The sequence below is a fragment of the Patagioenas fasciata genome, chromosome 6, assembly GCF_037038585.1.
Source record: "Patagioenas fasciata isolate bPatFas1 chromosome 6, bPatFas1.hap1, whole genome shotgun sequence".
NCBI lineage: Eukaryota > Metazoa > Chordata > Aves > Columbiformes > Columbidae > Patagioenas > Patagioenas fasciata.
Window position 1 is genome coordinate 11855173 of NC_092525.1, and position 20274 is coordinate 11875446.

Below are 20274 nucleotides of genomic sequence, written 5' to 3' on the forward strand. Positions count from 1 at the left end.
AGGGGCTCTGTGACACCTGCCAGCCTAGAGAAGGTATGGCGAGGAGGGAAGGAGTTGGGTGGCCCAAAATAGGGAATGGGGGGGATGATTGTTACCAGATGGGGAGAGATGGCTGAAAGCAGCACCAGCACAGGCTGGAGGCTTGCACCCATCCCACACCCCGGTGGCACTGCAGCCTCCCACCTCATGGACCATGTTTGGCCTCTGCCCCTGCTGTGGCTCTGAGCACCATGAGACACCGGGGAATTCCTGACCAGCATAGCAGGACCATGGCCAAAGCCACAAGTGTATGAAGCACCCAGGCTCCTGGGGAGGAGGTGTTTACACCCAGGTGTAGGGTGCTGCAAGGGCACTGCAGCACCTTGGAGGCTGTGGGGGGGCAAGAGCAGTCCCTTGCTGACCTGCCAGAGGCTGTGGTGCCCATCCTTCTGTTTCCCCAATTTGAGGCATGGGAGAGTGCACAGAGGAGATGCACAGAAAGGGAGGAAGATAGAAAGCATGAGCTTCAGCCACAGAAATCCATCCCTTGAGGGTCAACTCTGCAACTCCGCAGCTGGCAGCTCCTCTCCAAAGCCCAGACCCTGGGGCAGGGGTGCGGGTTGCAGCTGGGTTCTGGCTCTGACGCAGGAGGTTGGGCGTGGGATGCTGGATTTGGGATACTGGGTGTGGAATTCTGGATTCAGGTGCTGGGTGCTGGATTTGGGCTGCAGGCTGGGGCATGAGGCCATGTGCAGCTGGGAGCAAGGGTGCTAGCAAGCAGCCTGGCTCCTGGTGCTGAGCAGCCATGCATGGGTGCTGGGAGGGTGTGGGAGAACCCAAGCACCGGCTGGTTTCACTGCTGCCTTCCCCTTCCTGCTGTGGGTGCCCTGACTCCGGTTTACTTGCAAAACGAAAGCAGTGTCAGCAAGGGTGTGCGCCGGCGCCATCTCTCATCCTGCAGCCCAGCACCCTGTCGGCTCTGCAGTGATACAGCCCACGGTAGCTGGCCAGATATCCCTGGGGTCCTTACCTCCACTCCATCCAGGGCTGAGGATTTTCTTAATCAGGCAGAAAACCTTAGGGACGACGGGAATCTGTGGAGAAACAGGTAAGGGATGGTCCCCAAATTGGGTGGAGCTCCATGAGGTCAGCCCTGGCATGAGATGTGGGGCTGCAGAGGTGGTCAGGACCAGAGAGCACCCAATGGGATGTGGGAAAGGTTGTGCCATTGATGCACTTGGGGTGCTGAGCTGTGGGGCAAAAGGCCCCTGCTGCACCTCACAGCCACCCTGAGGCCTCAGTGTGCAGCTTGCCCTGGGAGCTGGGAGGTGTTCAGGGGGCAGGGCAGGGTGCTGGGGTGCAGACAAGGGAAGGGGAGGAGAAGGGAGGGGAAGGGAGGGAGAGGAGGGCAGGGAGGGGAAGGAGAGAAGAGAGGGGAGGCCTCGGCAAGGGGCCAGGCAAGGGGCGGCCCCCAGTGCACCCATCATGCATTACTGGAAACATCTGGCCTGGGCTGCGGGGGTGTGTGCTAGCAGCACACACATGTGCTCACATGAGTATGGGGATGCACTCAAGCACATATGTATTTATGAGTATGTGTGTATCAGTATATACATCCACACTTGTGTACACTCAGGTTCGTGTGTATGTATCTACCCATGCATGTGTACACAGACGTACACAGGCATGGAGGTTTGTACGTACACGTAGATGCCCACATCCATGTGTATACATATAGATAATGACATGCACACTTACATGTGTACACAAACATACACACACACCTAAATACATAGGTAAAAATGTACAGATTTGCATGCACACATGTGTACGTGTGCCAGCAATCCCACTTGCTGCAGTATGCACATGCATGGATATATAACTGCGTGCGTGTGCACCCACTCATGTGCAAAAGCCACACACATGCACACACATGTACAACAGTCACACTAACCTCACTCTTCCCGGCCGGGGCCTGCAGGCAATCCTCTGCGCGGGTTCGTCATGGTGCTGTGCCCTGGTGGTCTGAATCTGTGCATGTGCATGCTGTGTGCGGTGTTTCTGTGTGTGTCAAAACGTGTGTGTGAGTGCACATGTGCCTGTACGAGCCTGTGTGTGACTGCATGTCCCATATATGTTCACATGTTCTATATGCCTGTGCGAGCCTGAACGTGCCCCTGGGTGTCCTCATGCCTGTGGGCTGCAAGTGCCCATGTGTGCCAAGTATGTTATGTGTGTGCCCAAGTCTGCCAAGTGGAGGGTGTGCCTGTGTGTGCCCACATCTGCCTGTGCACACTCATGTGTGCAGCGTGCCCATGTGAGTCCTGTGTGCCGTGTGCCCACGCATGTGCATGTGTACCTCGTGTGCCCGCATGTGCCGGTTGCGTTCTCTTACCCTGCGAGTCCCCGCAGTGCCCGACGGTGCCCGAGACCCCGGTGCGGGTGCGGGTACCGGAGCGGGGCGCTGGGGAGCGTGGCGGCGCGGGGGGCGGAGCGCGGCGGCGGGGGCGAGAGGCGGTACCAGCCCCCACCGACCTCCAAACTTTCATTAACTCGGCAGCACCGGCGGCGGCGGCTCCCGGCCTGGCACAGCACCGGCACCGGTACCGGCAGCGGGCCGGGCACGGCGGGGCGGCGCCGCGCCCTTGCGGGCCCACCCAGCACGGCGGGAGGGGCCAGGCGGCGGCATGGGCACGGTAAGAGGTTCGCACCTCCGCCGGCACCGGGTGCTCGGCCCGGCCGGCAGCCGCGGGAGGACCGGGGCGGGGAGGGAGGGAGGGTGCTACCGGGGAGGGGACGGGGGCGGCGAGGGGCTCCGGGGCGGTGGGGACGGGACCATCGAGAGCGACACCAGAAACGACACCGGCAACGGCAACCGGGAGGTGCCCCCCCGCCAGGACGGCGGCGGAAGCGGGATGCGGGGCGGTCCCGCATCTGTTGCTCTCCCGGCGCGGCGGTGCGGTAACGAGGGAGCGCGGAGGCGCGGCGGGCAGAGCGCGACCGCCCGCCGCTGCACCCGGGGAGGGCGGCGGGGACCGGGGCGGCCCGGCCCGATGCCGGGGCGGGGGGACTGGCGGTAATTTTCCACCGGCATGTACCGGGGCGGGGCGGCGGAGCAGCCACCACGTGGCGGCTGATGTAACTGGGCCCCCCCGCCGCCGTGCTGCACCGGGCGGCGGCGGCGGGGGGTGCCGGGCGCGTTGCGGTGGGAGCTGACCGCGGGTTTGCGGCCGGAGCCACCTCGGGGGGAGGGGGCAGGGCAGCGGCAGCCCAGCCCGCTGCCCGCCTCCCGTGGGTACCGGGGAGCCCCGGCTGCGGCGGGTACGGTGGATGCTGGCGGACGAAATGGCTTCGCAGGTGGCAGCGGCTGCAACGGCGTCGCAGACTGCCAGCCGATGCGAGGGGATGGGGGAGCTCCATCCTGCGGCCAGGCATCCGTGGTCTTCCCCTGGGTGCTATGGGTTGCATCCCCTGCCGAGATGTGTCACCCCAGCTGGGAGATCCCGTGGGTGCCCAGGTGTCCCCACTTCCACGATGCCACCTATCCCATCTAGGTACAAGCTGCCCTGCCCTCTGAGCTGTCGTGGCATCCTGCGCCTCTGGGAGAGCCACCCTGTAGCACCCATGTGTTGCATCCCCATACCTACCTGGCTCTCCCAGGTGATGCTGCAGCCTCGGGCATCCCTGCATCCATACTGTCACTCACCTGCACCTTGCTGGGCACTCGGCTCCTTGGCAGGCTGGGAGACGAAGCCAGCATCATGATGCAGGCACGCAACCTTATCAGTGCCTGGCAGACCTTGAAGGGAGGGGCGGCCCATCCCTTTAGGCGCTTTCCTCTTGCAGGGCACAGGATGAGTCCCTGCACTGAACGCAGGGCCACCAGGCTGGCAGCTTTTGTCTGACTGGCAATAGGTGTGTGGTGGGGAGGAGGTCTGTGTGCCAGCCCTACCTCTTGCACCTCTGAGAGGTCTCTGTGCAGTGCAAGGAGCCAGGCTTGTGGCAATGACATCTCGGTTCCCCTTAGAAATGCAGCTGCTCCTGGGGAGGAGTTTGGCGGTGGGACGTCGTATCTGCTGGTTGCAGCCTGCCTGCACTGGAGAGGCTGTTGCTGGGGCTGGGGGCTTGTCCAGCGTCCTCCAGCCTCCTGCTTTTTATCTCCATCACCCACCCATGCTTCCTCCCCACGGCTTCAGAGCCTCATGCCCCTCTGCCAATCACTCCAGACCACTGGCAGCCTGAGATGGACCCTGGAGTGCTCAGCGGTGGTGGTGGAAGTGTTTCGGGACCCTTGGTGGGGGTCGGGGGTCCTTCCCCAGCCAGCAAGAACACCAAATGCTAGTGTAGGATTTGCAAACATTGGCACTGTCACACAGACAAGCAAACTGGTGTTTCACCAGAGCAACTGTCCCTCTTGGTGTGTTGAGGTCCCAGTATTTCCCTGGGGACTCCAGCAGCCCCAGGCTGGGGCAGGGGTAAGGGCAGGAGAGGCGGTTGCCCATGCCTTGTCCAGCAGCACCTGGCGCCTGGCAGAGCCCAGTGGCTCAGCCCCCCTGCACAGCACGTGCATGCGATGCACCGGGGCAGAAGGCAATCGTTTCCCATCTGTGTCCTGCGCGGCAGCTGAGCCCTGAGCTGGCTCTGCTCAGTGGCCAGTCCCGGCACTGCCGTGTACCGCAGCCATTTCGGCTCCAGCTCTCACTGGGGAAGAGCTCACAGGACCCCGGCTCCTGCCCATAGCCCCCAACACCCACCTGCTGGGAGGTGGCAGCCAGCTGTCTGCAAGGTCATCTCTCCACACTGGGTAAATCTTTAACTGCTTCTTGGAGGACACCTGGGAGGTGCCACTTGAGTGGGTGCTGGAGGTTCAGAGGTTCTGGAGAGGGTGGGAGCCAGCAGGAAGAGACATCACTGCCAGTCCGTTCAGCCCCAGGTCTTGCATCTTTCGCCAGCCGCACTGCTGTGTGCCTGTGGGCAGGTACAGGGGAACAACCTGCCTGGCACAGCTCCCTGCATCTTGGAAGAAGGGGGAGGTTCGGAGCAGGGATGTGCCCACCCCACCAGTCACATCTCTCTTCGTGTCTCTCTTCCCCTGCCCAGCTTGCTCTGACAGTGGATTGAAGCGTACCAGTGGTGCAACCAGCGTGACAGAGAGTGAGCAGTCGAGGCACCCCACGGCGGGCAGCCAGCACCATACTCCAGCCTCCAGGGATGGCCGATAAGTGCAGTGAGGGGCTGCTGGTAAGTGCTGGGGCGTGGGGAGTGGGCTAGTGTGGGTCACTGCTCTGGGGACCCAGAGCACCCGGTGTAGGGAGCAGAACACCTGGGCTCCTGTAGGGCTTGGTGTCACCCTGGAACCCCTGTCCGGGCTTGTGCCACCCCCGTGCTCTCGCAGCACGGTGACCATGGGGCAGGCACTGGCTGCCGCTCACCCTGAGCCTGTGGGGCTCCCTGGGTGCGGTGTGTTGCCGTGCCTGGAGATGCTATCGCCCATCTCAGGCGCTTTGCCTGGCCTTATCGCTTGCCCCAGTTCTCTGGGTGGGCAGCAAAGATGAGAAAGCCCCAGCCAGGCATCTCTTCCACCTGCTCTCAGCAAAGGGCGTGGGCGCCTCTCTGTGCTGGGTGCCCCCAGAGGGACATGGTGTGTGGTTGCTTCCCCTCAGCCTCCATCTGTGGGGCTCTCCTGGACTGGACTGGTGGGATGGTGCGTGGGCAGAGCCAGGTTTTTCCAGGCACAGGTAGGGTTCCCGACCCTCTGTCCTTACAAGTGGTGTGTCGCAGGACGCTGAATGCTGCCCTGCATTTGCCTGTGTCAGGGACGACTTGGGTGCCCTGGGTAGACGCAGGATGTACTCAGTGTGCATCCTCTTTGGAGGGCTGTGATGGCCCCGTGCTTATGGTAGCTCTGCCATTGCAGTGAGTGGTTTGGGAGCCCCAAGCTTGGGTTCCCTTGTTGGGCGACTGTGCTGTGCTGGGTAGGTGAGCCCGGGCTGGGCTCCGCTCTTCCCTTTTTCCCAATGGATGGGAGCTGAACGCGGGACCAACACAATCGCCGGGCCCTCCCCTTCCCGGGGGGCTTCCTGAAATAGCTGCACGCTCCAGCCAGAGGGCAGGGAGCCAGGACTTCCCTGGGAAGCCAAGAGCCAGGGGAGCGGCATGCTCCAGCAGGCACTTCCAGCATGCTTGCGGCTCCTCCGCTTGCGTGTCCCAGCGTGGCCCCGCTTGTTGTGCCTGCAGCGGGGAGCACAGCGCCCGTCCTGCCCACAGCGGGCAGCCTGGCGTGGTCAGGGTGGCTGGTGGGATGGGAAGGCAGATTTCTCCAGGAGAAGCTCTTGGCTGGGAACAGGGATGTATCTGGGCTCAGTCAGTGGTCTGTCACTGTGATATTACCCTGCATGTCTAAGGTTCTTGCTGTGGATCCATGCTGCCGCTGCATCCCTGCCCTGGCTGGAGCAGCCGGTGTCACACCGGTGTGATGGCCAAGCCTGGCACTTGTGGTAGGGAGACAGGTGTGGGAGTGCCCATCTGTTCCAAATCAGTCTTTAATTTGCTTCTCAGATGTACCTAAGCAGCCCACCCTAGGGCCAGGGTATGTGGAGAGGTGGGGATGGATGGGGGACCGCAGGATCTGGCACATACTGTGGGGGTTGCCCTGGCTTGCAGCCCTCTGCCTGTGGCTCCACTGTTTGTGAGTTAAAGGGACACCTCTGCATGGAGGGGTGCTGGGGGACTGCTGCAGGGCTGTGAGGAGGTAGGCAGGTCCCCGTGAGAGCATCCCGGCTCCTGGAACATCCCTGCACCACACCAGTTGCAAGAGCCTCGAAAGGAGCTGTGACGGGATGGGTGTTGGCTGCTGTGCTACCTGGGTCACTGGGGAAGGGAGTTCATCTCCTTGGACTGCTGCCAGTGCCCTGCCGGTTACCTGATAAAGCACAGTCCCTACCTGCCCTCTTGTTCCTACCTGCCCTCTCATCCCTGACTGCAGGTGCAGCTCCTGCTGCCAGAGCTCCCAGTCCCACTGACCTCCCATGGCACAGCTGCTGCCCAGGGGTGTGTGTGCAGCCTCTGGGGCTGGGCTTGTTTACGGTGGGGCTTGGAGTGCCTTCTGTGTCCTGCTTGAAGAGAGACAGGGGTGACAGAGGCAGCAGCTGGGTGACGTGAAGCTGTGCCTCAGTGATGATGTGATGAGAGTGTCGTGTCCTGCTTTTGCAGCCTCTGCATTTTGTGGATGCACCTGGGAAGCTCTGCATACTTGCTTCAAAGCCGCAGGCAGGAGAGCGAACAGGGCACCCTCCCATTCCACCAAAACCCAGTGGATGCCCAGCAGGGTTCAGGCCAGCTCCAGGAGCTGGATCAGTCCCTCTGCGGCCAGGCAGGCGCTCCCTGTGGGGCCACACGGGAGCAGGGAGGGTCTGACAGCCTCTCCCTCCCTTTGCTTTTAAGAACATTTTGTTTTGTCCTCTTCAGGGCACTTTGTTTGGGCTCCAGCAGTGCCAGCGGCTCCTGACTCCTGGAGCTGCCTTGTCTGGCACAACCGGGCAGCTTTTGGCCACAGCCGGGTGCCCAGCTCAGCTGGGCTTCTATCATTGCCTCAGCCCACCCTAGGCAGACACAGGGGCACCACTCCCACCATGCTGTCAGGGATTAAGGGCTGGGGGCCCTGCCTGTCCCAGACACCCCCAGCAGTGTGGTGCCGCCGGCCAGTGGCCGCGGGCATGGGGGCCAGCAGAGCTGCGGAAGTGACTCTTGGCTGCAGGAGCCCTTCCCGGAATACCAAGGGGCAGCAATGGGGGGGCTGGCGGGGGATTATTCTGCCTGAACGCCCCAGGAGAATCATGTCTGCCCTGGGAGACTGGGGCCAGAGAAAGGCAGCCCCGGCGGGAAGAGCCCGACAAGGGGATGGTGGCATTGGAGCAGGTCTGTGGGCATCGTCTCTGCAGCCCTGCTTGGGGATGGGGTGATGGGTACTAGGAGACCCACAGCCACCCCAAATGTGTCCAGCACCCTTGCCTCACTGGTGTGGCCCCAGCACTGCCAGCCGGCTGGGCTAGAGAATGGGGTGCCAGGGGAGGTCAGAGTCCCGCTGGGGCCCCTTCGTTTCCAGCAGCATGTCCCTGTGGGGCTGGCGGTCCCCTCTGCCTGCCGGCCAGGCTGCCAGGAGAGCAGGACTGTGCTCCCATGGGCTGGCACAGGGCCCAACATCCCTGGGGTGGGGCGGCAGGTCCATGCCCAGGCTGCTGGGGCACGTGGGGAGCAGCGTGCCCAGGGCGGGGTGTTTGATGATAACACGCGGATGGTTCAGCCAAGGTGGTGCAGCTGAACTGGGGCAGGAAGAGGTGCTCATGTGGGCATCTTGTGGGCTCTTGGGGTATGGAGGACACATGGCTACATGTGAGGCAGGGCTGGAGATTGAATTGGGAGGGCTAGGCTCACTGTAGCTGCCAGTGTGGGGTGGTTCTGGGTTTGCATGCATCCTGGGGGCCAGAGTTGGGTGCTGCCGTCTCATGAATGGGTCACATCCCGAACTGTCAGGTGACTGATGCAGGAGGGGATGGGGACAAGCACTGGATGCTGGCACGTGGGGGGCTGAACGCCCGCCCCGCACACGTGTGATGTTCACGTGTGCGCCCACGGCCGCTGCTGCCCGGACCCCAGATGGTTGCCCGAAAGCGCCGGCCTGTCCCCCCCACCCTCGGTGTGCCATCACGCCTCGCTGGCGCCTTGGCTGCGCTCCCCAGCCAGGGCGCAGGGCTGAGAGCAGCTGGGACACCCCAAGGCTGGCTGAGGAGCACCCTGTGCCCACCTTCCTACGGGATACAGCACCCCACCAGGGTCCCACCCCACACTGGCAAGGGGTTGAGTGGGAAGGCTGTAGGGTGGCCGGACAGCATGGGGGTCATGACACAGCCCTCCTGTTAGCCAGATGGTCCCCTGCAGGGCAGTGACCTTGCGAGGGTTTCCATAGAGACCTCATGATGTCACCAGTGGTATGACATCAGAGTGAAGTAGCATGGCACCAAGCTGGGGATATGCCAGGCTTGTCCCTGCACCCCCATCCCCCAGCAGGGCCATGCCAAGTCCCTTCAGCCCTTGAGTGCCCTGGGTTGGGGTTGGGCATGTGGGGCCAGACGGCTATGTGGGTGGATGGGCATAGGGGCAGGAATGCGTGTGTGGGGCTGTGGGCATTGGGGTATGTGAATGGGGGGCACTGAGGGACAGGGCTCTCTGCCATGCTCCAAATACAGGTCCCCTGCCCCAGCCAGACGGGCAGCAGTGCCCGTGGGGAGGGCAGTGCTGCCCACCGGAGCGTGCAGAGCTTTGAGCAGCTGGACCCAGCTAATGAGGCCTCATTAAGCAGGATGGGGCTCAGCCCGCTGCACAGCCTGCCCTGCCTGCGCCTGATGCACCTGTCTCATGAGGGCATGGCTTGTTGTGGGGAAACTGAGGCACGGGGGTCCCTGTGGCATGAGGCAGGCAGGGATGGCACGGGGGTGGGTGGCGTGGTGGGACACTTGTGCCACAGCAGGGCGGGCGGTGAGGGGCTGAGCCTGGCCGGGAGGCAAGCGGGAAGTGGTGCCAAGCACCAGAGGCAGCAGGCGGGGGGAGGCGGGCGTGTGGCTGCTGCGCCGGAGCTCAAGGTGCCAATGAAGCTGGGGATTAGCCGAGCCGACCAGTCTGGCCCCCCGGATGGCAGCCACAGGCAGCTGGGCCCCCCCCAGCCCCCTCGGCAGGTCAGTGGGGAGGTGAGAGCGGGGTTGGGGGGGGCAGAGCAGGGGGCCGGGCTGGATGGCAGCCGTACCAGTGCCGTCCCCCCACTGCCGTGGCTCTCCAAGTCCCTTTGTGCCAGCTCTGGGGCGATGGCTCTGCGGGACTGAGGCACAGTTGCAGCTCTATGCTGTGGGATGCTGAGGACGCAGCCCCAAGACCCACAGCCAGGGATGTGGGGTGCCCTGTGGGAGGGAGGGCACAGCATGGCACCAAGACCCTCCATAGCCTCAGTTGTGTTGGGAGTGAGAAGAGCTTGTCTGACGGTTGTTTGTTAACTCTGGAACCTACTAATTGCAGGAGGGGTACACAGCACACCTTTGCCTTGCTCATTACTGCAGGGGCAGAGTCTGGTGTATATCCTCTCATTTTTTTACCTTCCTCCACCCCATTTCATGGCTATCAGCAAGGAACATTGAAGCTTGCCCCAGATCCACGTAGCACCTTGGGCTGGGCTGGTGCTGCTGCGGGTGGGTGGCAGAGCGTGCTCAGGGCGTGATCAGAACTGTGTAAGGAGTCCTGAGATTTAGCGATACCCCTCAGCACTGCATCCACCTGGCCCTGGGAGTGCCCCCTGGCCTGTGCCCATAATGGCACCCATGGCTGATGCTGCCACCACCCGCACTGTGCTGTGTGCCTGTGCCCTTTGCCTCTGCTGCACTGAGTCAGTGGCACACACGGGGCTGGGCACCACCGAGAGAGGCAGGGATGGATGGGACGTGCCAGTGGGGCTGGCAGAGCCAGCATGGGTAGGCTGGCAGGGCAAGGCAGCTTCTGGCGTGGGGCTGGCACTTCTGGGTTCAGCACTCCAAGTGCCAGGGGCAGGGAATGTGGGAGCTGATTATGGGGAACCCCCCACTTCAGCACCTAGGAGCTGTGATGGGACAGTGGAGACACCTGGGACACCCCTCTCAAAGTCACCCCATCCCTAGGGACTGCTCTCCAGGTCACCCCATCCCTCCATGCCCAGGGACACCCACCCCAGGCTGGGGTCCCCCTGCCTCAGGAAGTTATTTTGGCAAATGATGTAATTAGCATCTGTTTATACCTTCTGGCAGCCCCTGCCTTGCCCAGCCATGACTGCATCACCATGGTGAAGAGCAATGACATCAGGCTGATGACATCAGGGGCTGACTGGTACCTTGCATTTGTGTTGCAGGAGCAGTCCTGACACCCTGTTAGGAGGCTGGGGAAGGAATTGGGGGTCCCTCACTGGCTCAGGGGGGCTGTATAAAGCTGTTGTCCTATGGAGAGCTTCTGGTAGGCTGAAATACCTCCATGGGGTAGTCTGAGTGGGGAAAAACGGGGTGGTGACCATGTTGGAGATGCCTCCCATGGGGACATCCCCTGCCAGCATCGACCCCGCCACTGCCATGAGCTTCCCAGCCATAAATCAGGGCCCCTTCAGGAAGTGGGGGGCATCCGGGCACCCCAGCCAAGCTGTCATTGTGCAAGGCAATGCTGCTTAGCATGAAAAAGACTCTGGTGCCAGGCGGTGTGATGGATGATGCCTGTTCTGCCGAGCTGGGGAAGGGGGAGGAAGGATGCCTCGGGTGCCCCGATTGTCCCCCTTCTGGGACATTTGGGGTGCCCAGGGCATTCTTCCTCCCCTCCACAATGTTTTCACCCAAGCCAGGCATCTTTGGAGCTGACTGAGAGCACATGCATGTAAAATTTAGGGTGTGGGAGCAGGACCCCCCCTCATACAGGGGCTGCATCCTTGCTGGGGTGCAGTTTCCCCTTTGCAGCCCAGCTCTGCCCCAGCACCACAGCGGGCAGGGGTGTGGGTTTCATCTTCCTGGACGCCTGGGTTCTCTGTGTCCCCTGCTTTTTTTACCATGTGGGGTTGGGAGGGTGGTTAATGAGTGTAAAGGACGGGACAACCTTCCCAGATTTGGGGAGAGGGGGGATGGTAGCAAGCCGATGGGTGAGCATGCGACCGTGCGTGCACGTGTGCATGCTTGTGCACGCATGGGCACACATGTGGCTGCCCCCTTGCTGGGGACAAATGTGTCGAAGCCCTGTGCTGCAGGGAAGCGCAGGGGGGGCAGCAGAGGCCTGGTGCTCTCGTTGCACTGGTGCCAGGTGGCTCAAAGCTGTGGTGCCCCATCGGGCACTGGGGTGAAGCCATGCTGGGGGCACCTGAGCAGAGGGGTGGCTTTGGGACAGGGATGAGGTCTCCTTTGGGCACTGGGGCTCCAGGCTGAGCCAGGCCTATGCAGTGTTGTTCCCCAACAAGACCCTTTGCCAAGGAGGCTGGAGCGCTGCCCCCCTCCTGCTGACCGTTCTGCTCATTAAGGAGCCTCGTTAGTGTGAGCAGCTTAATCAGAGACTTCCCGATCAGATCAGCCTGCTTGAGTGGGCAGTGTGCCCCAGCACAGGGACAGTGCCAGTGTTCTCCCCCATCCTGGCAACCCCTCAGCCCTGTTCTCCTTCAGCACCCCACCATAAGAGCCTCCCTTGAGGGGACTCTACCAGCACCCAGAGCTGCTGTGAGCTCATTTCTGACAGAGCCTTTACCCATGGGGTCTGGCCTGGGCACACTGGTGCCCTGGCTGGGCATGACCAGTGTATCACCCCTATAGCCCCTGTCACCCTGCCCAAAGCACCCACCGATCCCTGCATCTCCCCTCTCCCCCAGCCGTGTGCCCTGGCAGCCCCCCCACAGCCCCCGGCGCGTGCGGGCCCCGCTTGCAGCAGATGGCTTTGTTTGGCAGCGCGGTGCTGGAGTCGCCGGGCATCACGTCCCGGCTGTGCCGGCCCTAATCGAATGATACGGTTAGGTGCACCGCGCCTGCTGCCCGCACCCCGCCGGCGTGAGCAGATCCGAAGCGACGGCTCCCATTTGTGGCCCCCTCACTGCCCACATCAGCCATCGCAGGGGGCACACGTGGTAAGGGGGGTGTCGTGGGGGGGAGCAGTATGCATGGGCATGGGTACAGGGGTGTCTGTGGTGGGGAAACTGGGACCATGGAGCTCCAGTGTCCTCCTAGGGCTGCTGGCACTCCATGCTGCTCCCACAGGGTCGAATGTGCTGTGGGGCCGTGGACTGACCAGCACCCTCATCCCGTGCACCCCTCATTTGGCCTCGGGTGGGGATGGGAGGGCTTGGGGCATCTACAGCACCCCAAAATGCCATCTGCCCTCAGCTCAACTTGCCAGAGCTTGACAGTGTCTAGGCAGGACATTAGTGTGAGCCCGGGGCCGCGCTGGGACAGGGCCATGGGGTGATGGGTGCCATCTCCGCCGGGGGTGACGGGTGCCTGTCCCCGTTGTTGTTGTTGTCGTCCCCGGTGTGAGCTCACATTGTGTGGCAGCCTGCACAAAGCACCCTTTCTTGTCCCCATCCAGTCCCGACCAGGTTCCCTGTGGTGAGGGACAGCTGGGTGCTGGGGCTGTCCCCAGGGGACCCACCTGCACGGGACTCCCCCTGCACTGCACCGAGCACAGTGCTCTCACTGGGCACTGAGCTGGCGGCAGGACCCCGGTTGTGGCAGGATGCCTTTTCTGGGGTACACCCAGCCTGCTCTAGTCACCGCACCCTGCTCCCCATTGAGGGGGGGCCCTGTTTCACCCCAGGGGTCCCACCATTCTCCCCCAGCCATGGGCAGTGACCACCCAGAGAGGCCTCTCTCTTGCTGGCTGTGGGGAGGGGGGGCACAGGAACAGAGGCTCCTTTGTGCTCCGACGCCTGGACCTGCTTTGTATGAGTTGCAGGCTCTTCCTTCGCTGCAGCCCGACTCCAGGCAAAGCTATTCATCGCGGGGGGGGACTGCCAGCTCTGCCCTCCCCCTTCCTTGGCACTGCCTGTGCATGGTGGGGTGGGGGGCTGGCATGGGGGAGGGATGGGGCAGGATCTGGGGGACCACTCTGCCCTGTTCGGCAGCCGTCGCCCCTCCGATGGGACTGGCAGGGGGCTCCCCAGTTGACTCCCCCTGTGGCATCTCTCTGCAGAACGGCACTGTGCCCGGGGAGCGGGGCAAGCAGGACAAGAGCGTCAAGCGTGGCAACTGGGGCAACCAGATCGAGTTCGTGCTGACCAGCGTGGGCTATGCCGTGGGGCTGGGCAACGTCTGGCGCTTCCCATACCTCTGCTACCGCAATGGGGGAGGTGGGTGTCAGGGGGCCAGCTGTCCCTGGGCAGGGGTGGGGGTGTGTGCCTGGCCCCATCCAGTGCTTGTTGGCCCCACATGCCAGGTGCGGGGGGCACAGCCGTGCTGGGGGTCATTGCCCACTCTCACCCTCTTGTTCCTGCCCACCAGGTGCTTTCATGTTCCCCTACTTCATCATGCTGGTGTTTTGTGGCATCCCCCTCTTCTTCATGGAACTCTCCTTTGGGCAGTTTGCCAGCCAGGGCTGTCTCGGCGTCTGGAGGGTCAGCCCCATGTTCAAAGGTAAGGGGCTGCCCATCCCCACCAGCACACACTGGCACTGGGTGCCTGCTGGCACAGCCACATGGTCTGGCCCCCACACACCCTGTGTGTCCCCTGCACACACACCCCTGGCATGTCGCATGGCCCCGCACAGGCACCTGTGTCTCGCACAGCCCCGCACACCTTGCACACGTACGCCTTGCACACACATCACTGCCTGCATTGCACAGGTCCCCTGGGCACACACCCACCCAGTGCCGCGCTGCTCTGTGCACACCGCCCGCCCAGCCTCCCCTGTGCATGTTACACACGTCCCCGCACACACAACTCATCTGTGCGTACCCCAGCCCTGCACTGGCATCCACTGCAGGCATTACACACATGTCCCTGCACATGCCACACATGTGGCCAGCGCATCACTATTGCAGAAGTCCCCTGAACACACCGCGGGTGTCCCCGCTGGCTGTGGACATGATCTCGTGGTCTGCTCCCTGCACCACAGGCAGTGGGTGCTGTGCCTGTGTGCATGGGTGCTGGCTGCGCTCAGAGCTTGCCCTGCCATGGCTGGGTCCCTCTCTGGGTGCACCTCCTGGCACATCGGTGTGCTCCCATGCTGCCGGCTGCCCAACACACACCTGCACGCTGCCTGCCAGGTGACGTGCCCCCATTAGTCTGAGCGTGAGCAGCCCATGCACACTCTCCTACGTGCTCTGCACTGTGGTGTGTTCAGCCTAGGTGCATGTCCCCATACTTGTGTTGTCTGTCACCTGTCACCAGGTAGCTTCAGCCCTAAAGTCACTGTGGCCATGCAAGGAGAGAGCCCCACCCAGTGGTTCTCCAAGGAGGTCTCCAGACCCCAAGGGTTTGCCTACAGCCTTGCAGGCCATGCACCCTGTGTGGGTTGCCATGCATCCCACAGGACCCTCAGCACCACAGGGCTTCCTCAAAGGTAGAGGACCCCATGCACAGCGGTGGGCTGAGCTGTGCGATGCTCCCCGCCCAAGTGCTACAGCCGAGCCCTGAGCAGCAGCGTGGCTGCAAGGCTGCCGACAGTGCCACATGCTGCCTGCGCCCCCACAACCCCTGTGCTGCGCGCCGTGCTGCACCATGCCGCTCACCCCTCCCCGGTGCTGTTCCCAGGCGTGGGCTACGGGATGATGGTGGTGTCCACATACATCGGGATCTACTACAACGTGGTGATCTGTATTGCCTTCTACTACTTCTTTGTGTCCATGACGCCTGTGCTGCCCTGGACATACTGCAGCAACCCCTGGAACACACCTGACTGCGTGGGGGTGCTGGACGGGAACCTCTCCAGCCGCGCTGCCCTCAACCTCACCCGCCTCTTCAACACCACCCAGAAGCGCACCAGCCCCAGCGAGGAGTACTGGAGGTACTGGGGACAGGGACAGTGGACAGGGAGGTGGTGGTGGCAGGGCCCTGCTGACACCAGCTGTCCCCCACACAGGAGGTTCGTGCTGGACCTGTCTGATGACATTGGGAACCTGGGTGAGGTGCGGCTGCCCCTCCTGGGCTGCCTCGGCGTCTCCTGGGTCGTCGTCTTCCTCTGCCTCATCAAAGGTGTCAAGTCCTCGGGGAAGGTACCAGTGGGTTCCCCCTCTGGGCCCCACCCGTTTTAGGCACAGCCCCACCCGTTTTAGGCACGGTCTCAGTGCTCTGTGCATGCTCCTCCCACTCTAGGAAAGGCCACACCCCTTTCAACCTGGTCACACCCCTTATGGGCACAACTCCTCCCATGTGGCCATGGCCCCTCCTTCCCTGGCTGTAGCCCCTCCCCCTGGACCATACCCTCTCCTACTGGTCCGTTGCTCCACTGGACCGTAACCATGCCCCTTGCCTGTAGCGCCTCCCCCAGTCCATAGCCCCACCCCTGCCCTAGGCCACACCCCTCATCCAGCCCCACCCCACCGAGGTGCCTCCCCACAGGTGGTGTACTTCACAGCCACCTTCCCCTATGTGGTGCTCACCATCCTCTTTGTGCGTGGAATCACACTGGAGGGGGCCCTCACTGGCATCATGTACTACCTGACACCCCAGTGGGACAAGATCCTCAATGCCAAGGTGAGTGGGGATGAGGGGTGCTGGGTGGCAGGGCGACAACAGGGCTGGGGGCACATGGAGCTGACCACCCCACCACTGCAGGTGTGGGGTGATGCGGCCTCACAGATCTTCTACTCGCTGGGCTGTGCCTGGGGCGGGCTCATCACCATGGCCTCGTACAACAAATTCCACAACAACTGCTACCGGTAAGTGCCTGGCCATGGCCCCCCAGTCCCCCTGTAGCCCCCCAGCCATGCTGCTGGCCCTGACCCCTCTTCCCACAGGGATAGCATCATCATCAGCATCACCAACTGCGCCACCAGCGTCTATGCTGGCTTCGTCATCTTCTCCATCCTGGGCTTCATGGCCAACCACCTGGGCGTTGATGTCTCCAAGGTGGCTGACCACGGACCTGGCCTAGCCTTTGTTGCCTACCCCGAAGCCCTCACCCTGCTTCCCATCTCGCCCCTCTGGTCCATCCTCTTCTTCTTCATGCTCATCCTCCTGGGGCTGGGCACACAGGTAGGTCACAGTGGGGCCACTGTGGTGAGGTGGGGTGGCAGAGTGGGGCCAAGGTAGTGACATGCTACCCCCTCTGCCCCACACACAGTTCTGCCTGCTGGAGACACTGGTCACGGCCATTGTGGACGAGGTGGGCAATGAGTGGATCATCCGCAAGAAGACCTTTGTGACACTGGGAGTGGCCGTGGTGGGCTTCCTGCTGGGCGTCCCACTCACCACACAGGTAGGTGACCATGGGACTATGGTGAAAGGGTGTTGTTGCCATGGTGTCCTTGCCACACTATCAGCCGCGTCCGCATTGTTGCCACGACTGGCCTGGTGGTGGTGGTGGTACCCAAGGCTTGGTGTTGCCATGCCAACAGTGGGGATGGTATCCAGACTAAGTGTCGCCATGCCAACCCTGGCATCAGGCGTTGCCATGCCAACCAGGGCGGTATCTAGGCTGTGTGTTGTTGTGCCGTTGCCCTGCTGGCGGTGGTGTTACCACCAGGGCAGCTGTGCCAATGGGTCCCTCTTGCAGGCGGGCATCTACTGGCTCCTGCTCATGGATAACTATGCTGCCAGCTTCTCCCTGGTTGTCATCTCCTGCATCATGTGCGTGGCCATCATGTACATCTATGGTAGGTGCAACCACGTACAGCCAATCAGCCAGCAGGGCTGCCCCAGCCAACCAGTAGGGAATGGGAGGGGACATATGCTAACTTCTGTCCAATCAGCGGTTTCCTGTGTGCTGACTGGCTGAGGCATGCAAGGCCATTGGCCAATGAGGGCAGCCATGACCTGAGCAGCCTGGTGGGTCCCACCAACCAGGGTCTGGAGCTGATGCTGGTCAGGGGTGACAGGGAGCTGGGGGTCCCACTGGGACTGATGGCCACATATCCCCACAGGGCACCACAACTACTTCAAGGACATTGAGATGATGCTCGGCTTCCCACCTCCGCTCTTCTTCCAGATCTGCTGGCGCTTCATCTCACCTGCCATCATTTTTGTGAGCATTGCCACCATGGGGCATGGGGCCGTAGCAGGAGGGGGACGGGCGCTCACCTGGGCCCCCACTTGCCCACCATTGGGAAGGGGGTGCTGGGCTGCAGGGGAGCAGCAGGGATGAGCAGAGCGGGGCAGTTGGGGGAGGCACAGAGCAGGCTGGCTGCTCCCCACTGGTTGATCCTGTCTGTCCCTTCCCAGTTCATCCTGGTCTTCACAGTCATCCAGTACAAGCCCATCTCCTACAATGACTACGTCTATCCCACCTGGGCCATCAGCATCGGCTTCCTCATGGCGCTTTCCTCAGTCATCTGCATCCCCATCTACGCCATCTACAAAGTGTGCCGCTCCGAGGGAGACACGCTGCTGGAGGTGAGTAGCCACGGGCCAGACCCCCTTGTCCGTGTCCCACCTGGGGCTACCCACAAGGCTGTCCCCCACCCCACTGGAGTTGTGGGTACCCTGCAGCAGCTGCGTGCAGACAGCATCCATGAGGCACCCCATCTCTCGGCACCCCTGGGGGAGTCTGAGGCAGGGGAGCATGGCAGGTGCTAACCCTGTCCCCATCTTCTCCCTCTCTAGCGCTTGAAAAATGCTACCAAGGCAAGCAAGGACTGGGGCCCGGCACTGGCAGAGCACCGCAGCGGGCGCTACGCCCCAGCATGCAGCCCCTCCACCGAGTCCCACCTGGAGGTGCAGCCTCTGCAGCCGGAGAAGAGCCGGAGCGAGGTGGCGGCTGCCTCCTCTGTGCAGGGCAGCAATGGCTCAGCCCACAGCCAGGACTCCAGACTGTGACCCCCCGCCATCCCTGCACCCCCTCTAACCCCTCCCGCGCGGTGACACTTTTGCACCTTCCGCTGGCGGAGCCTGGCTCCCGGCCACACCGGACTGCGGGGGGCTCTCAGCGCCAGTCCCCGAGACCCCCACCTCCTCGTCGGTTAACCACTCCCCCTTCCCCCGTGGCGTTCGTTAACCCTTGTGTTTACGGTAACCTTTGTGCGAGACGCTGGGACAAGAGAGGAGGGGGCACAGCCCTGGGAGGGCAGGAGCCAGAGGCACTTTGCAGGGGCCCTGCCCCAAAGGGATGCACAGGATGGGGGGGAGTGGGATGCTCCCCGGCTCCCAGCCCCCCTGTAGCCAGGCAGCCTGCCCTGCCGTGGGGCACCCTCTTGGCCTATCCATGGGGATAGCGTGGGGTGGGACCAAGGCTGGGGCTCGCAGGGGCTGCCCGTGGCTACCCTGAGCTGTATGCGCACAGGGCTGTCATGTCGAGGGTTGGCACTGTAGGGACCCTTGGCCCAGGTAGGCACCTGCTGTGGCTCAGAGCCTGCAGGGTCCCACGGGTGGCCATGGACAGGTACAGTGCCAGGCACTGGGCCCGGACAGGGGGATAGGGGCAAACACGCTGCTTGCACGGGCAGTGGGATCTCACGGCACAAGACACAAGCACTTAGAGCACACGTGCATGTGTGCATGTCCCTCTCAGACACAGTATGGACATGCACGCAGCACACGTGGGCACGCACATATGCACCGTACCCCAGGGCTGTGCAGGCAGCAAGCTGGTATCCCCCCCTCCCCATGCACCCCGCCACCCCACAGCACTCTGCGGCCCCGTTTGGGGGCTGTGGGTACCCACCTGGGTGACCAGGCACTGCCTGCAAAGCTGGGCACAGCCTGGCACTGCTGCGGGCCCTACGGTGGGGCAGGAGGCCGGGGAGCACTTAAGCCTGGCTGAGGGGTGATGGGGCAGGGCCGGGGTCCAGCTCTCCCTAGCAGCCCTGGCACAGGCAGGGGGGACGTTCCATGGTGCTAAGGGGGAGCAGGATGGACTGGCCCCCGCCAGCTGCTGCTAGCGAGAGGAACCAGTGGAGACATGGAGGGCTGTGCCAGCCCGCTCGCTCCGAGCCATCCAGGGACACTCAGTCCCCAACCAGTATTAGCGGAGCAAGATGCACTGGCAAGGCTGGGTGGTTTTTAAATCTGTCTTCCAGCTCCAGCCAAAGGGCTTGGAGCTATCTCTTTGGGGTACCTGGGGTGGGACCTTTCCCACCCTGCTGCTCCCCTCCCAGCCAGAGCCCTGTGCTCCCCATGCACAGCCCCGAGGCTGGCACAGGGACAAAGCGCGGCTTGGCATGGCAGTGGCAGGTGGTGGGCGCTGAGCCCCAGCAGGACGTTCCAGCTCCCCCGGCCCCATCCCGAGCCCTCCGCCGTGCCGCGGCGAGGGGCGCAGGTTCCTGCATGGTGCCCGTGCCCTGCCCCACGTGTCACGCCGCTACTCTTCACCTCTAATCGTTAGCAATAATGCGCGCGTCCCTGGGCAGCGCTGCCTGTGCCAGTGTCTCCCGGTGTAGAGTTCTAAAGTATCCTAGATTTTAATGAGATTTATATTCCTGAGGCTGTGTCCTGCTGTGCCCTTCTTTGGGGACCATGGGGGATGGATTTGGAGAGTGGGGTACCATGTCCCATGGGTGCAGCCCTTTTCCCCCTTGGATGCCCAGGACTGGCACTGAGCCTCCAGGCTGGGATGCTCCCTTGCCAGGCTTGGACCTACAAAACCAGCTGGAGCAAAGGCAGAGGCTGTGGGACA

At 62.7% G+C, this 20274-nt stretch overlaps 1 protein-coding gene across 4 annotated transcripts; it reads left to right on the forward strand.

Annotated features, from left to right (window-relative positions):
- Nucleotides 1-2522: 2522 nt before the first annotated feature.
- Nucleotides 2523-20081, forward strand: SLC6A9 (solute carrier family 6 member 9). Of its 4 annotated transcripts, none has more exons than XM_065842261.2 (14): nt 2523-2682; nt 5080-5220; nt 13699-13855; nt 14007-14138; nt 15258-15510; nt 15586-15718; nt 16065-16199; nt 16281-16384; nt 16463-16700; nt 16789-16923; nt 17221-17320; nt 17588-17688; nt 17886-18056; nt 18267-20081. In XM_065842261.2, the coding sequence occupies exons 2-14, from the start codon at nt 5191-5193 to the stop codon at nt 18477-18479; spliced, it is 1902 nt and encodes a 633-aa protein (XP_065698333.2). In that variant the 5' UTR covers nt 2523-2682; nt 5080-5190; the 3' UTR covers nt 18480-20081. The 4 variants fall into 4 exon arrangements, with proteins under 4 accessions (XP_065698333.2, XP_065698330.2, XP_071666038.1 ...); XM_065842258.2 differs by having other exon boundaries at nt 2523-2675; XM_071809937.1 differs by lacking the exon at nt 2523-2682 and adding an exon at nt 2819-2940.
- Nucleotides 20082-20274: the final 193 nt, after the last annotated feature.

Excerpts from the sequence above, each read along its gene's own strand:
- SLC6A9 (XM_065842261.2), top strand. The coding sequence starts at position 5,191 with ATGGCCGATAAGTGCAGTGAGGGGCTGCTG. Across the intron at positions 14,139-15,257 it reads GGTCAGCCCCATGTTCAAAG|GCGTGGGCTACGGGATGATG; the intron begins GTAAGGGGCTGC and ends TGCTGTTCCCAG. Across the intron at positions 15,719-16,064 it reads GTGTCAAGTCCTCGGGGAAG|GTGGTGTACTTCACAGCCAC; the intron begins GTACCAGTGGGT and ends GCCTCCCCACAG.